The sequence below is a fragment of the Sciurus vulgaris genome (genome assembly GCF_902686455.1).
Source record: "Sciurus vulgaris genome assembly, chromosome: 15".
Taxonomy (NCBI): domain Eukaryota; kingdom Metazoa; phylum Chordata; class Mammalia; order Rodentia; family Sciuridae; genus Sciurus; species Sciurus vulgaris.
In genome coordinates this window covers 31922233-31939212 of record NC_136476.1, presented here as the reverse complement: position 1 = coordinate 31939212, position 16980 = coordinate 31922233, and the positions used below count along the sequence as shown (strand labels likewise).

Sequence of the window (16980 nt, the reverse complement as noted above, 5' to 3'; positions counted from 1 at the left end):
CTAAGATATGAATTGAAATGACTGATGACAAAATCCTAATGTGTAGTATCAACACAAGGGTGAGGGGATCAGATTACACGCACTTGGGGGTTTTCCAATGATGGCATGTGGAAGTGTATTCTGACAGCACTGTGTGGCTTAGAAATAATGCTTGATTTTCTTCAAGCCGTTTGTTCAACCCAATCTACAAATAGTAATATATCTCAATATCTTCTGGAAGATAAATTCTTGAATCATTTAAGGACACAGTGACAAAATTAACAGTTTTCATACTTTGGTTTATTGTAAAATTTAGCAAAGTTTTCCTTATAATCCCTGACCCCTTGCTCTGAAAACAAAAGCAAAAAACATAATTATTGCTTATTCTTTTCCCCCTACTTTATTTGTGCTACTCTAAAAGAAGGGAGGAAAATCATTTTAATAAATAAAAATAGAGATGTAACAGAGAAAAATAAATCAGTCTAGATGAGAAATATTAGGAGCAACAGAAACATCACTAAGCAGTTTAAAAATAAGCTTCTTTTAAAAGGTTGTCTTATTTTACAAAATCACACCAAAAATATAGCAGCAGAGAAGAAGGATACATACAGGTTAATTGCACACCAGTCCCATGCAAAAAACTGGGTCATTAGCCAAAGCAGTAGTAGTCAGAATCCAATTTAGGAGGCTTGTGCAGGGCTTGTGAGTCCTCTATGATGGAGCCATCACTGAACTGGTCCAAGTCTGAAGGGGTCTGATGGCCTGGGACATCATCGGCCAAAGTGTCCAGGTAGCTTCCCACAGAAATGCCATCCAGCCCATCGCTGCCATCCTGCAGGCTGTTGTAGCTGCCACGTAAGGAGGTACTCTGACTCTCCAACAGGCTGCACAGACTGCCACTGAGACTGCTACCCCGACTGGTGATGGTGGCTTTCTCTTCCATCATCCACTTAATGGACTCGATGCTCTCATTGATGACAAGCAACTGGCGCATGAGCCTGACGTCTGTGGCTCTGAGGTTAACCTATGCAGAAGGGGGAGACAGAAAAGACATGCCCATTATTCTACATCTCAACAAACTCCAAATTCATGTGGATACTGTCTGCTAGAGTCTGTGATTTTCAATTCACAGAATAAAATACAAGAATACTTGCTCTCAGGATCTCTTTGGAAATTGTTGAGCAAGGGTAGGAGTCACATTCAAATAACTTGCTTCCCGCCAGATGCATCAGGTTCCAAAAGGGTCAATAAAATTCCCTCTGCATTCCTGACCCTAACTAAGTTACCAGAAATTATTGTGTTGAATGGCAAGTTCTTTGCTAAGAAATGTATTCTCTGTTGTCAGGTTTATAGTTTATCCAAGTTTTACTTGGGAATGTGTATCCACGAGGAGGAGTGGGAAAAAGGGGAAACTGTAGAAATTAATACATCTCATCAGCATCACGGGAGCTTCTATTTATTGAGTTACACTGTGATAGGCATCATTATAAAAGTTCAACATTAATTAGCAAAATCTAATGATACTGTACAACTAGATTTACTTTAAAAAATTTTTTTTTGGTGGTGCTGGGGATTGAACCCAGGGCTTTGTGCATGCAAGTCAAGCACTCTACCAACTGAGCTACATCCCCAGCCCGAGATTTACTATTTTTATCCTTATTTTACAGATGAAGAAACTTAAATCTACAGAAAAGAGTTAAGAGGACAGGAAAGGCCTATACTCCTTATGACTATATTGGTGCAAACAATGTGGAAAATCACTGCTACAATTAACAAGAACCAAGCTGCTCTAGTATTTCCTGAGTTGAAAAGGGTGCTGATACATTAGGATGAGACAACTTACAAGATGAAGTCTACAAATATTTTTGTATATCTGAGTATTTGCTTTAGATATGTCAGGGGCACGCTAAAATTGGGACACAAAAAGTTCCTGGAACTACCCTAAAAGCCATCTAAGCATGTAGTCCTTTTGCCAATTCTAAGATATTTCAGAGAAATCTGTTTCCACAGACATAAAGCAGGATGTTTCTGTATGCCCCAGAATTGAATATTTTTTAACATCAAAGATGTAGTGGCTTAGAGAAGAGAACTCTCACGATTGCCCCCTGTTTGTGTTGGAATTGGATAGAGGTGGATCTTATAAAAAGCTGCATGCATGGACTGGGAGACAGCCTTGTGCTTGGCCACTAAGAAGTTCCACTCACATTCACTGTGGTTTGAACATGGATTCCTGTTACTTTACTTGGGGTATTAGCCCAAAAGGCTGGGCCAGGCCAATTCTCTCTTTATGATGCAGGACTCATTCAGATTTGTGGGTTTCTAGAATTATCAAAGGCCCTCATTCTGGAATGACTCAAGCCAGAAGAGAAAAAGGAGTCCATTGTATTCTAAGGTATGCATTCATATAAAAATATTTCCTGGTGAAGAGTTAATCCATAACTGAAGGTGAACTTTGGCTTCTGTGAACATGACAAACCAACCTCAGCAGAGATGAAATTTACACCCATGACTTCAATAGATGTAAGGTTACAGGTTTCAAAAATGCAAGCATAAATTCAAGATGCCTAAAGTACACATTAAGAAAAAAAAATTTGCTGGGATATTAAATTGGCTTCAATGAATTCCTTCATCTTCTCTGAGAAAAGCATCAAGAATAAATTGCCTAGACAGCACAGGGACATTAATTTCTCTCTGAAGTGTTCATGAACAGAAGAAGGGTGTGAACTCAGTAAGTCTTGAGATGTTCCTCTATTTATGATGTTGTCTCAACAACAATGAATTTGTGTTGGAGAAGGAGGCTTCCTGGCAGTCTTTATGCTCAACTTCACCCACATACCCCATAAGCCACTGTGACACTGTTCAAGTTACAAATATTACAAATATTTACAAATAAATGTACCTGGGTCCATTGAGGAGTGCAGAAGATCAATATCAGTGAAACTCTTACAAAATCCTTCAGCAGGCACCTGTAGTTGATGCACATTACTGTGTCCATCATAGGCATGGTGCAGTATTAAACAGATCATTTCCCAACAGCTCGCCAATGGACCACTGCCTCACATGCTCACATCTCCACCCTTCCATGGTAGTACTTCAGCCCAAGCTCTGCTTTGGGTATGTTCCCTTATCTTTCTTCACTTGAAATATTTCACTTTCATCCTTTCCAAATTCTTCACGTTCTTCTAGTCCTACTTCTTCTATCAGGGACTCCTTGTTCACTCCAGCCTACCCTCGTGGCCATTTTATCTATATAGTTTATTTGGTTTATAACTTAAAATGTAGCTTCATTTTGCTGGTACTGTTTCTTTTAGCCTTTCCCCCCCAAAAGAAGCCATGTCTTACATGGAACTCCATATTGTTTTTTTTTTTGTTGTTGTTGTTATTGTTGTTTTGTTTTTTCCTTTTTCGTACTAGAGATTGAACCCAGAGTTGCTTTAGCACCGAGCTACATCCCCAGTCCTTTTTATATTTTTCATTTTGGGACACTGTCTCACTAAGTTGCTGAAGATCTTATTAAGTTACTGAGGATGGCCTCAAACTTGTGATCTTCCTACCTTAGCACCAGAGTCACTGGGTTACAGACATGAGTCACCATGTCCAGTCTGAAACTCCATATCTTAAGGTCTATTCTAATCATTGTTTGATTTTTAGAAAGAGTCAAAATCTTGGCATCAGAAAGTTCTTCTCAATATAGTCATAAATACATGTTCCCAACAACTGCGTCATTTTGGGGGTTAAAATGTACTTAGAATTAATTTTCTGTCAGCAATTTTTGTTTTACTTACACAGTGGCTGCATCTAATACTTTTAAAATTTTTATCCAGCAATAAGAATAAAAGGGGAGTAAGGCTATGAAGTAACAAAAGCTTCCTTTGACCATGAAATGATTTATTTAAATAAGAAAATCTTTCGCTTCTGAAGCAAAACGTTCACAGGCCGTTGAGCTATTGTTGAGGGGGAAAAAATGACGAAAGTAAGTCAGTTAGAACGGGGTGATCTGACTGATAATGACTATAGATTTAACTGTGTCTAACCCTGTGTCCTCCAAGAAGAGTAAACAGCTTCCCTGCGTGGGAGCGCTGGGTGCGCTGGTTCACACGCCTGTTGCTGGAGCTCCAGGCTCAGAACACCCTCCGCCTGCACTCTGCATTCCCCAACAACTAAGGTGTGGTTATGCTACTGATGAAAGCATGAGCCATCCACCAAAGAACTAAATCACAATGTTGCTTCTGTCTCGAGTAGCTGCCCCGCCTTTCCTCATTTCAGTCTTTAGGAAGTCTGGCCATCAATTAGGAACAGAGGAGCCTGCCTTGGCAGCATGAAACCTTGTGGTTCTTTCAGCTGGGGTTTCATGACTTAACTGTGAAGACTGAGAGTTGGAACCCTCTTCAGGATCTGAGCTTAAATGCTACCTCCTTGGAGAACCCGTTCCTGATCCATCATGGTGTCCAATTCCCATGCCCAGTTTTATATTTCTATGTCTTCTGTTTCCTTTATAATGTTTATGACTAATTAAAATCATCCTGCTTTTCATGTGTTTATTATTTGCTGCCACCTCCATGGGCATGGAGGAGTGGTGGAATACTTGGTGTGTCCTACTCACCACTCTGAGCCAAGACCGAATGTGTGCCTGACACACAGTAGGTATTCTATCAGGATCTGTTCAGCCACTAAATAACCAGCTCTGCTTCAGATTGGAACAACTGACAGGAACCTGGAGTTTTGCTGTGGGTCAGTGATGTGTGACTAGAGAGGAAGGAAAATGGTAATTCAGGAAAGAACATTTCAATATTTTAGCATTCCCAACATATGGTCTTATTTCTGTTCATTCCAAGATTTAGGCACTGAGTAATTGGAATAAGATTCTTCCTAGCTAAAATTTACAGAATACAAGATAATATCTCTAAAAGGAAGTGGACTCCAAGACATGAGTCATACTCCAAACATTATTCTGTTTGCTTAGAGGTGATAACTGAGCACAGTACAGGTGTTCTGTAAACATCTGGTGAAATGAATGGAACAAAGGGAACATGCAAACAGGGCATGTACTCCTCCCCCCAGAAAAAGATGTCTGGACTTCCTCTCCCCGCCTTTGGTCCTTATGGTTTCTATAATGTAGTTCATCTTTATCCTAAGTCTCTCATGCTTCAGGATTGTGGAATGAAAGGTGTTTGTACTTTAGGGAGAAGGCTAAAATTTCATGTCATTTTTTGATAAGTGATGAACTGGGTCTATGATAGAATTTCAAATAAATGATCTTGAAAAATCAAATATTCCTATTAGTAAACTTTTCTAGATGTTTTCTTTCAAATTGCCATTTTTAATACTGACAGAATGCAAAGGCTATGAATTGGCATGATGGAATCCAAGAAAGAATGTGGTCAAACTTTCAACTAATCAGGCAGCTGCTAATTAAGTTGACTTCTTTTGTGGTGTTGTATGAGGAATGTGGTACAAGGCTCTGGTTCACCTCTGACGTGATCTACCTGTGACCTTTGGGCAAAGTGGCTCAGCATACAGAACCACAGTTTCTTAACACGAAGAAAACTCATGGTTTTATTCTGAGTTCCAATGAACCACAGTAAAGGTGGTAAAACAGTTCTGTGAGCAAAGACAAATTTTGCTCAATGAAGACTGAATTCAACTCAGGAGTTCTCTTATATTTCTGTCTGCATTTTGTACTGAGGTTGCATTTCAACTGTTATTTGATAGGGAGATTCTGCAGAAGAGATAATCCCAGGATTTCCACTCATTTTCACATACTCTTTGAATCTTGGTTTTTTCTGGGGCTATTTGATTACTAGATTGTTTCAGGTACAGAAGAAGTTATGTAGACTAGACAGGAGACAAAAAAAAAAAATCAATTTTGCTGGTCAATAGCTTCAACAAAAATGCTGCTGATAAAAACTCAGGACTGACACCATAAGTTTGAGCTCTTTTTGCATTTTAATGACATTAGAAATTTGTGGCAACTTTAATAATAATTTGTGCTCTTACCATTTGGGCTTCAGTAAAAGTCATGTTTGTCTTTGAAGAGAAATATGCACATCATGTTTGATATGTTCATAAATTAAATGAAGCATGCACATGAGCTGCTGAGTGAACCTTCCATACAGGGATGTTTTTCATTCTATCTTGTCATATGGGAAGCTTGGGTAGCACTTTGTAATCATAACTCTCATAAAATCCTCCCCCACTATTTTTATCCTTTATTTTTGAATGTCAACTAAACAGATAAAAGCAAGACATCTCCCAGTTATGCACTCCAACGTAAAATTCACAGTACCCATGATATAAATCTCAAATCTCCTGATGGCTATAATGTGAATTAGAAGGAAGAAAGACTTTTATTTATTTATTTATTTATTTTTGAAGTCTATAATCAAGTTCATGAGGAAAAGAAAACAGATCAGACTTCTTTTTATTGTGACACTCTAACTCTAGATCCTAAGTGGGAGAAACCAATCAGCGTTTTTCTCTGATTTGTTTTGGGGAAAGAGTTCAATTCTGGCAAGGCTTCTTTTCTAGCCATATGCATTTCCAACTTATCTAATCACTCTTACTTTATATATATATATTTAAAACTTAAAGCATCTGTATGAACTGAAGAGCTCCTTTTAAAAGGAGGCTGGAATATTTTTCCAGCAGCTTTTCCCAGTTTATTTGTATGTTCCCTTGCATAAACTTCTCCTGTTCAAAGCTGCTCCTTCTCCAAATTTATGACATTCTCAATTTGATGATCATGGAAATTTTCTGCCTACCCATTCTTAAAATTTCTGGCAACTTTATTAATAGCTATATTTATAAATTACTCTTCTAGCTGTTTTCTCAGAGGACCCACAAGGATATTATCATCTTTTTGCAGTCTGAGAAGCCACTGTACAACATTCATTTCTACTGATTGCTTTTTGTCTGGGATCTTCAAGAGAAAAGCCTGCAGCCATATAGAAGTCAATGCTGTTATTTCAGCACTTTCTTTCCCTTTCTCAGTTGGTTCAAAATTCACAGCAAAATTTCTTCCTAATTGGACAATGGAGGCTTCCGTTTTTATACCAGTCAGCTTTGTCTTCTTCCATTTATGTTGTTTATAAGTGGAACTGAACAATAAGTAAAGCAGTTCACTCACTTCCAAAAACCATATAGAAGAGTAATTCCCTGAAAGACTAAATTACACACATAAAAACACTGCCATCAACACAGCTGACTGATGGATGTTGTTTTGATCACATAGGAAGCCGCATCTGGTTTATTTGAAAAGAGCACGTGACTCTCCTGAATCCTGTACAGCTCCTCCTGGTAAGGCTTCCAATTACTAAAGGAGCATATGTGGCTTTTCAGTCTTATCCTATGAAGTTCCAGATCAGTTTGATACCTACAGTCCTGTGATGTTGATTCTTTTTTTCCTACTCTAATTAAGGAAAAGTTATTTCCCTGAGTGCTTTTAAAATGCATGTGCAAAGTTTAATCATGGCTAAGGCAACAGACTGCAAACCACCTGAACTGAGATTCATTCAGAATATTTAACCAAAACACGGACTCCCCAATTTTACAGCAGAGAAGCTAATATACATGGAACACCAACCAGAGAAATGTGTCTCAAAATCACAATAAATATTCTGCATATTTATAAAACTTAAAGTAGTATTTTAACATGGAAGACTAGGGCATGGTAAAATCTCTGTGATTTGTAGTGGTCATGTTTATACATCGTAAAGGAAGGACGTAGGGTGGTATGCAATTGTTTAACAACCAGTTCCCTAGGAAAACAATATATATACATGTGTGCATACATACTTCTATACTGTGTTAGTCAGCTTTCTGTTACTGTGACAAAGTACCTGATATAATCAACTTATACAGGGCAGAGATTTATTTTGGTTTGTAGTTTTAGAGGCTGTAGTCTATGGTTGCTTGGCCCTAAACACTCTGGGTCTGAGGTAACAATGTACATAATAGCAGGAGAGTGTGGCAGAAAAAGCTGTTCATTTTCAGGCCACTGGAATATAAGGACGGAGAGAGGAAGGAGTCAAGGTCTGAATATTCCCTTCAAGGACCCACCCCCAATGATCTAACTTCCTATTACTAGGCCCACCTCTTAAAGGGGTCACCACATTCCATCAGCATCACAGGCTGGGAACTTCATCTTTAACACATGGGCCTCTGATGAACATTTAAGTTCTAAACTATACCATATACATAAATGTAATGTAAATTATGCTGGTATAAAATGTAGTATAAATTAATTTTTTATTATAAATTCTATACAACCAATTAATTCTCAGGGTATGCTTTTGTTCATTCTTATTGAACTCTTCAAAGCATAGCAACCTGTGATTGCAGTTCAAATAGAATTTCACAAATAGGGTTGGTCACAATTCACTAACTTTTTTCAATAATTTTTTTAATCATTAAATCTGATATGTAACTTACTGTTAAGCTATTTTTCACTTAGTACAAATTATATCCATTAAACAGAAACCTGTATTTTAGTCTCAAGATTAGTTATGTGAAAACTTAACTGGTTCATCAATCATATGAGAAACTTTTTTACTGAATTGGAAAATAGTTTTTGAATTCCTGGAGAATATTTTACTTCCCCCCACTATAGCAAAACAACAACTAGGGACATACTACAATTTTCAAGTTTAACTGTCTGCATTATTAACATTTTCTCCATCACTTTCTTAAGCTAATCAACAAAATAAAATTCAAGTCCTTATTTATAACTTTTTTACCCCTGGGTGTAAATACGCCTATCATGGCCAATCTCAAGGTATTGATGTAATTGCACTAAACATGGAGTTGATAAGATGCTCAGTGCATGTAATACTTTCACCCTTTAGATATAATAGATAGTTTAAATAACCTCAAGAAAATAACATATTGTGAAAAGCAGTAAAATAATTAGGAAGCTGTTAATTTTAAGTACTTGCTGCCTTGTTTTGAATATAACATTCAGTCATAGATTTATATATGTACCTTAAATTTTAATAATGATTGTAATTAACAACTAGTTCAGAAAACTCCTGAAAATGTAATAAACAGCTCACACATCCCAGCAGGTATTGGCTTTAGTACACAGTTGAAAAGGTACAGAGTGAAGTCTTCATTTAATGTATTGCATCTTGTGATATGTAGATTAGAGATGTTCATTTTATCCCTTAGGAATTTTATTTTTATATATATAATTAAAATCAGAATACAATTTTATTTCTTCAATTGAATATAACAAGGTAAATGCAAAATACTTACAGTGAAATTATTAATGTCTTTTATGGAAAATGTCCAATACTGAATACAGATTAAATTATTTCTGCATCATTGAGACATGATATATATCAGGAAAGGAAATAATCAAGGCACAAAATATGAAAATCACTTAGATGAGTATTTACATTTTTGTGTGGTGATAATATTTGATGGATATATTTCTAAAATAATGCCATACACTTCTTTACCTTGGTAAACAGAACCATGATTCAGGTAGTAAGGGGTACCACTGTAAATAATAAGCTTTATGATGCAGTTATTCAGCAATGCATTTAAGGGAAATGGAATTGTAATACCCCATTTTATATGGTGAATTTTCTCATTCAGTAATTTCTTAATGCTGTCATTAGTTGTTTGGCACAGTTTTTAGGTCCCTATTTATTTCTTATTCCCTCAATTCTATTTTGAATCTGCTATTCACAGCCCAGTTGTACTTCAGTATCCTTACATTTTTTCTATTTCCTGAGTAGGGAGAACCGAATTGCAAGGACAATTGATCTTTGCACTTATTAAAAAGTATCCAAGAAGTAAGTAAAATTAGTGAGGAAGCAAACTTCAAACAAGCCCTGCTCTTAGAGGAGGAATCTCATCTAATCTTGACTGTGTAGACGGATCACCTAGAAATCTTGCTAAAACCCCAATTTTGCTCAATAGTGTTATCATTTTGAATTTCTTATGCATTCCCAAAAGATACCAATTCGGTAGGCAAACTTCAGAAATCTCTCAATTACTCCTTCTCCTGGTATTTGGATCCTCATGCAGTTCTCTGCTGTTGTGTGTAGACTGAGCTTAGCGAGTGGTTTTCAAAGAATAAAATAGGGCAAAATCGATGGGTTACCACTTCTGAAACACATTACGAGATCGTGGCTTCATCTGGAGCACAACACTCTCTGATTTCCCCTGACAGAGCCATCCTCCATGCTGTGAACTGACCAGTAGTGAGATTCACATGGTAAGGAACTGTGATCACTTGTCAACAACTAGCAAAGAAAAAGACCTGTCATGGGAAACTGGGCATATAGTGACATGAAGTGGATCCTCCCTGAATTGGGCTTTCAGGCACCAACTGGCATTTTGATGGCAGTCTTGTGAAAAACCCTGAGCCAGGGACACATAAGTTAATCTATGCACGGACTTCTGACTCATAGAAACTGTTAAATTATACATGTGCAGTTTGGAGTTGCTAAATTTTGAGGTACTTGCTAACTAATGAATGACTAATATACCAATGCTGATATTATCTAGGCCATATTTGATTTTGTGAAGGCCCGGAGATATTTCTACTTGTGGGTAATTTGGAATGTTGGATGTTAAACCACGGTGTTTATGGAATTCTATTCTTCTTAGACATTGCTTTGCAGTTTGAAAAAAAGTTATGATAGAGTAAGTAGTTAAATATTTACTGATGGAAACAAGGAGTGTTCGGGAAAGTCAAGGTTGCATCAAAGTGGCCAGTGCATCTCCCATGGGACAACCTTTCTTCTCCCTTAGAGAAGGTGGTTCCTTACACTGAAGGAGAAATGACAGATGATGTTTGGTCTTTGTGACACAGGTAATGCTTTCATGGATTTCATTTATAAAACTTCTAAAGTGGGGGTAATAAAAAGTAGCAAATATACTAAGAAGCTAAGCTACACTTAGATAATAACTTTCAGATACAACTTGAGTTTAAAATACACAAAGAAATGAACAAACCGACATGACTGAATTTCAATAGTCACAACTTTATCAAATCATAGTCTTGTTCTTCAGAATTCCCATTTTAATTCAAAACTACATTCTAACTTGGCCTTTAGTAGAAGCAAAAGGAGAGGAGATTAGGATGGGGATAAGAATTATAAGTATTGAGCCAGATATTTTTTCATACATTAATTAATTTTCTTTGGAAAGATTTATCTGTGGAATAGTCCTTTTACCTAGAAAGTAAAGCTGAAAGCTTGTCATTTTATTGCAGTCCCTCATTTTTACCTGTTGACAATAATTTGGGAATACTTGAAATGCTTTACTTTACAAAACTGAGGATCAAATTCTCTTGTTTTTCTTATTATACCTAAACGCTGGTTAAATATTTTCATTTGGCAACCTTGAGTGGGACTCTCCAGATGGGAGAGTTTGTCTAACTGGGAGCAGTGATCTACCTCTGACTAGCTGGAATCAGAGATCTGAAGAACAGCCAATAAAAAATAAAAATAAACTTTTACCTTTCAATACTTATAACACACTGATTTTCTAGTCTAGTGATTTAGTCAGTCTCACCTTTAAAAAATGGCTTTGAGAATACTAATAAAATTATCTGCCATTAGTCATATGCTTCTTAGTAGTATTTAACTTGGTCCCTTAAATATCAATTTATCTAATAAATTTAATGTCATCACAAAAAAGCTACAATGAAGCTGATTATTGTATTCATTACTATTCCAGTCTGACATGTAAAGAGCTTAGAAGTTGTTATTCCTACCTTCACAATGAGAAGAATGCTGAACAAACTGGAAATTCAACAACTATTCTAAGGATAATCAGAGAATTGAGGTCACAGGACAAATTGTGGCACTAGAATATAGGTCAATACACAGAATCATAGCTTACTGGAAACAAGGCCAGCTAGAACCAATGTCAGTAGGAACTTTAAATTTCAATTGGTGAATTGCTGGAGATTCTATGTGGATCTGTAAGTTACAAACTCTGGTGGGGCAGTCTCAGGTGGACCTCCTCACTTGCAAGAGTTTTACCTCCAGGAACTCTACCAGGTTCTTATTACCTCCTGTGTTTCTAGTAGAGGAATGGAAACTCTGAAATACACACAGACCTCTCTCTTCTCCTTAACCGGGCCTGTCCTTAAGGGAAATTATTTTATCAGATCTTAACATAGTGGGAGTTCACCAAAGTCTAACCAACCTGTGAGAAGGAAACACTCAGCTCAGCTCACTGTGAGACTGGTCTTCCCCATGAATTATAGAGCATTTGTCCTTCTGCTACATCCTATAACCATATCAGTGAGATTCCTGTGTAATCACAGGGAGTTACAGCTAAATCGCTTCAGGCACCTGACCCTACTTAAAGGGTGTCTAAGATAACTCAAAGGTAATACAGTAGACAAAAACAAGGCTACCAGAGGAAATCTTAGTCACTGACACCTACCAGTAATAGCAAACAGTGAACAGAAGCTAATGTCCAGACACCTAAACACAAAACCTCACACTAATGGCCTATCTCAGGTCTTTCTACATACCCTAAACCCTATCTCTATTATATACAAATTGTATAAAATCAAAGAAGGGGAGAAAATCTTGAAAAAAGTCAGAGAAAGAAACGCCTTATTTATAGAACAAGGATAAGCAATAAACAGGACTTTTCTTTAGAAATCAAGTAAGCAAGAACAGTGCAATGTAAAATATTTAAAGTCTTGAAGAAAAAAAAAATCAACCAGAATTCTGTATACAACATAATTATACCTCAAAGTGAAAAAGAAGATTTAAAAGAGGTTCCAGAAAGGGACACTGGTGGTACTTGCACAGCAATGGGATTGTCCTTACTGCTACTGAACTGAAAACTTAAAAGTACATATATATATATGTACTTAAAAGTACATATATATTTTTTCCATAATTAAAAATATTAAAGGTGAAATAAAGCCTATCTCAGACAATCAAAAATTGAAGGAATCTGTTGCCAATAGACTTGAAGTTCTTCAGAGAGAAGGAAAATGATAAAGGCCAATTAGGATCTACATAAAGAATGCAGGAATACTAGGGGAGGAATAAATAAATGTAAAATAAATTATTTTTATACTTAAATGATTTAACAAATAACAGTTCAAGATCATCATCACCACAATTTATTTGGTGATTTCAGCATGTACATAAATGAAATGGATGACAGTGATTTTATAAAGAACTCGGAGGAAAACTTGGGAATACTCTAGAATATGGTACTTGTACTACCATGATGTGGCATAATATTTGAAAGTAGACAGAGTTTTTGGAAATATATATTGAAAATTCCAGGGCAACCACTAAATTAAAAAAAAAAATCTTTTAAAAAGGAAGTTCAATTGGTAGTCTATGAGAAGAGAAAAAGGAATGTCATAAAATGCCCAACTTAAACCACAGATGTGCAAGACAAAACATGATTTTAAAAAGGGGATGAGAAGCAGAAGGAAAGAAAAAGAACAAACATAGGAAACAATTAGAAAATGGTTACATATATGATATACATCTTAGTTCAATTATACCAAATGTCACTTCAAATGTGAATAGTCCAAATACAGCAATTAACAGACCGAGACTGAGTGAATAAACAAACAAAACCTATCTATTTGTTATATAGATACAAAGACACAGTGACCTCGTTATGCAGATGAAGGAAAAGAACACTCAGAGAAGTAAGTTATCCTTGTCCAAGTTCTTGCAGCTTTAAGTGGCAAAGCTAGAACTGACTGAAGTTTAATTTAGCTAAATATTACTAGTCCCTTCAGCTGCACAGCATAGAAATGGTCTTTGTATTCCCAGACTAAGAGAAATCGCCAGGCTCTCCCAAAAAACTAACTGATAATCCTTCAGCTTAGCATAACCAGTTATCCTTTTCAATTTCAATTCTGGACTTTAGTTGTTCATAGAAGTAGGATAATATGGTTGAATATTGGGAAAAGTATTAACCGAGGAGCAGAGAAAGGCTGTATACACATGACTGTATACACATGACTGCTGGATGCTGGTAAACAGAGACAACATTGACTGTCACTCCAACTAAAGAACTTTACCACCTAGAAATGGAAATTACAGTACTTTATTTTTTCCCTCTGGGCTTCCAAAAAGATTTAAAAAATAAATATTAATACAATCCATTTATATCCCAAATTTCCAAAATTCCTTGAGAATATCTATAGACTTCTAAAAGTCTAACAACATAAAACTGTTTCAAAAACTTACCCCACATTTGAAAATGGAATTTGAATGTCTCCCCAGCATTATGCTGGAGCACAGCCTAAGAGGCCCGTTGAAGCCTTATTTAATGAGTGTGGAGATGTGCTTTTGCGTGACCTGCTGTTTACCACTAACTTCCTGAGATTTATAAAGTTATAAGTTGACTTGTAGATTTGTGTCTCAAAGAAATGCAAATGGTTTTGGTCTAGTGAAAAGAGATAATCTCAAAAGTTAGCTTTATTGTGCAGTAAGAGTTGACTCCTTTGTCCCTAAGTTAGGAAACTGATTTCATATGACTTTCCTGTAATTACATGCACTCTGTTCCTCTAATTCTCTTTTGAACCAGCTGTAATTTATTACTGGTTTTTTCATCAAATGAGCTCAATCAATTTTTGACACATGTTCTTTCTATATTTGTGTGAGAGTCAGGTTTGTGACTTTATGCTTTGACATATTTGCCAATTGCTCTTAAGAAGCACAATGTGTTCTCATATAGATCTGACTCAACAGGGTTACCTAAGAAGCTTCTGGAATGAATCTTGACCTGCAATAGAACTTTACCTTTCTAACTGCTGGTTTCTTTTGGTTCAGTGTTCTGGTTTGTTTGTTTTGTTGTTGCTTCAGATATTGGCCTTGTAGTTTCTTTCGTTTAACTTATTGGCTGGGAAATGTCCATATTTAAACTAAATAGTGGATCACTATGCTGGTATCAATTTTATAGTTAAAAGATTCCCCATGTATAAAACATTATGTGTAAAACAGTCAATTCCAGGGACTAGTGGGTACTGAGAATTGAGGCCAGTAAAGGCCACGTAATCTTTAAATTATTTCCCATTTTGGGTGGCTGTAATTAGCCATCTGGTTTCATGATGTGATCACTTGCTGATTCCTATAGGATGATGGAAATTTATCCTCTGAGAGAAGTAACAAGCTCATTTTCTGTTTCTCTGTTGTTTACTTGTGTGTTTATTCATCTGCTCAAAATCAGGAATTTTTTTCCATTGAATAAGAGAATACCCTTTGAGTTGTTTTTATAAGCAACCAGTACTTGTGGTTATAGAACTCAAGTTTCAGGTCTTAAGGTGATTGTGTGTTTAATTGAGAAAAACCTTTTATCATTCACTAATATGAATGTGAAACATTTTTCAACTTCTAATAAATTAATCATAATGTCTCTTAAGTAAAAGTAAACTTTTCTAGTTATAGAAGCTAATAAAAACTTGCAAAAGTTTAATATTCCCAGAATTATGAGAAAATACACTGAATGGTCTATGGGGAAAAATTCTAACAAAATAATGATAGCTCAGAAGCATTTTCATATAAGATCAAGGTGACTAGACATATATTAGATCAATAATTTTAGTTTATACATAGCTAAATGTTATATCCTTGTTTGTTGACATGGAGAATAAATACATAAGATATTTTGAGATTTGAATTTATTTTTAATAAGATACTAGTTAATCTTCCAAAAATTTCTTAAACTGGTTCACTGATGAGATAAACTAATCTTTCTTCCATTTAATTTGTAAATTAAAAAACTGCAATTATATACTCAACTCTATCGAATAAAAATTCTGAAACTTTTTCATTCACCTGCAATTATGTTCTGTACTATTAGCTTAAATATAATTTATAAGATATTTATTAATTTTAGAGCTTAGACTGATAGTAAATCAAGTGAATAGAAATCTATGAATATCTGCACAATTCCTAAAGAAGAGAGAATACTGAAACACTGGTCACAAATTATGAAAGAGATTTATTATCTATTAAAATAAAAAGCAAAGATCTCTACCACAATTTTGGTGAACATATTAATTTTTCACCTACAAAGGTGTGAAAACCTAAATTCTTTGGCCAGGAGGATCTGCAGTGCTTGTGTATGCCCTATGGTGATCACTCTCTCATTTCTCTCTAAAAGGTTTATATATTTGATCGCAAATTATGGTTTATGTGAGTGGTGAAGACTGACTAGGAGTAAACATTGCAAAGAATTATAACTAAAATGTGTTTTTGCTTACCAAAGAGGAGAGCATTTCTCTTCTCAGTTAAAAATGTTTGTTGGTTCCAAAATGTGAAAGAAAATAATAACGAACAAATTGAGCTGATATGGAAAACTGAGTAATACACAAAAACAGCAAAAGAAACCCCAAAGCCAAATACTCCAATTCTATTTGCTTTATACTGGAATATTTCCAAGTAATAATTCTGAAAAGAAATGCTTAATATGTGTAAAGTGTTGGTAAATTTTCTCAGCTTTGATGAATTAATTAAAAAGATAAATTTTAAAGGCACTTGCAAGTATATTACTGCTAAATACATTAATAATGCAAAACCAGAACTATTTTTCCCTCTGTTGGAATGAAAAATTGGTATAAAATAATTTAATTTTGCTTTTAATAAGGAAAATAGAGGTTATTGTGTAAACTGACCAGGTAGCAGAGATTTCTTATCAAACCTAAATAATTTTCTGAGTTTGTTCTGAATTTGGCATGTCCTTGGTTGTTAAAAAAAGGAGCAGAGGAGGGCTATAACTACTATAGTTCTTCATTGTTTTTAGTCAAATGCCTAAATTTACTCAGATAATATTTTTACTTTTGCCTTCCAAAGTAGGACCCTAAATTCATGAGGAAATTTTTTAAAATGTATTTTATGTACAAATTATCTGTGGATTCTCCACTAAGACCCCTGGACAATTGCCTTAGATGAAGATTGCTAGATATCAGCTATATAGCAATTACAATCAATGAAAGGGCATGCTTGTGTTATAATAAAAGCATTTACAAAACAAGCAAGCCGGATCTAG

At 35.6% G+C, this 16980-nt stretch overlaps 1 protein-coding gene across 1 annotated transcript in view; it reads right to left on the bottom strand.

Annotated features, from left to right (window-relative positions):
• Positions 1-257: 257 nt before the first annotated feature.
• Positions 258-16980, bottom strand: part of LURAP1L (leucine rich adaptor protein 1 like) — a 42276-nt gene continuing 25553 nt past the window's right edge. Inside the window, exon 2 of the mRNA XM_079113688.1 lies at positions 258-1003. Within this exon, the coding sequence (XP_078969814.1) occupies positions 629-1003 (375 nt within the window). The 3' untranslated portion in view covers positions 258-628. The remainder of the gene's footprint in view (positions 1004-16980) is intronic.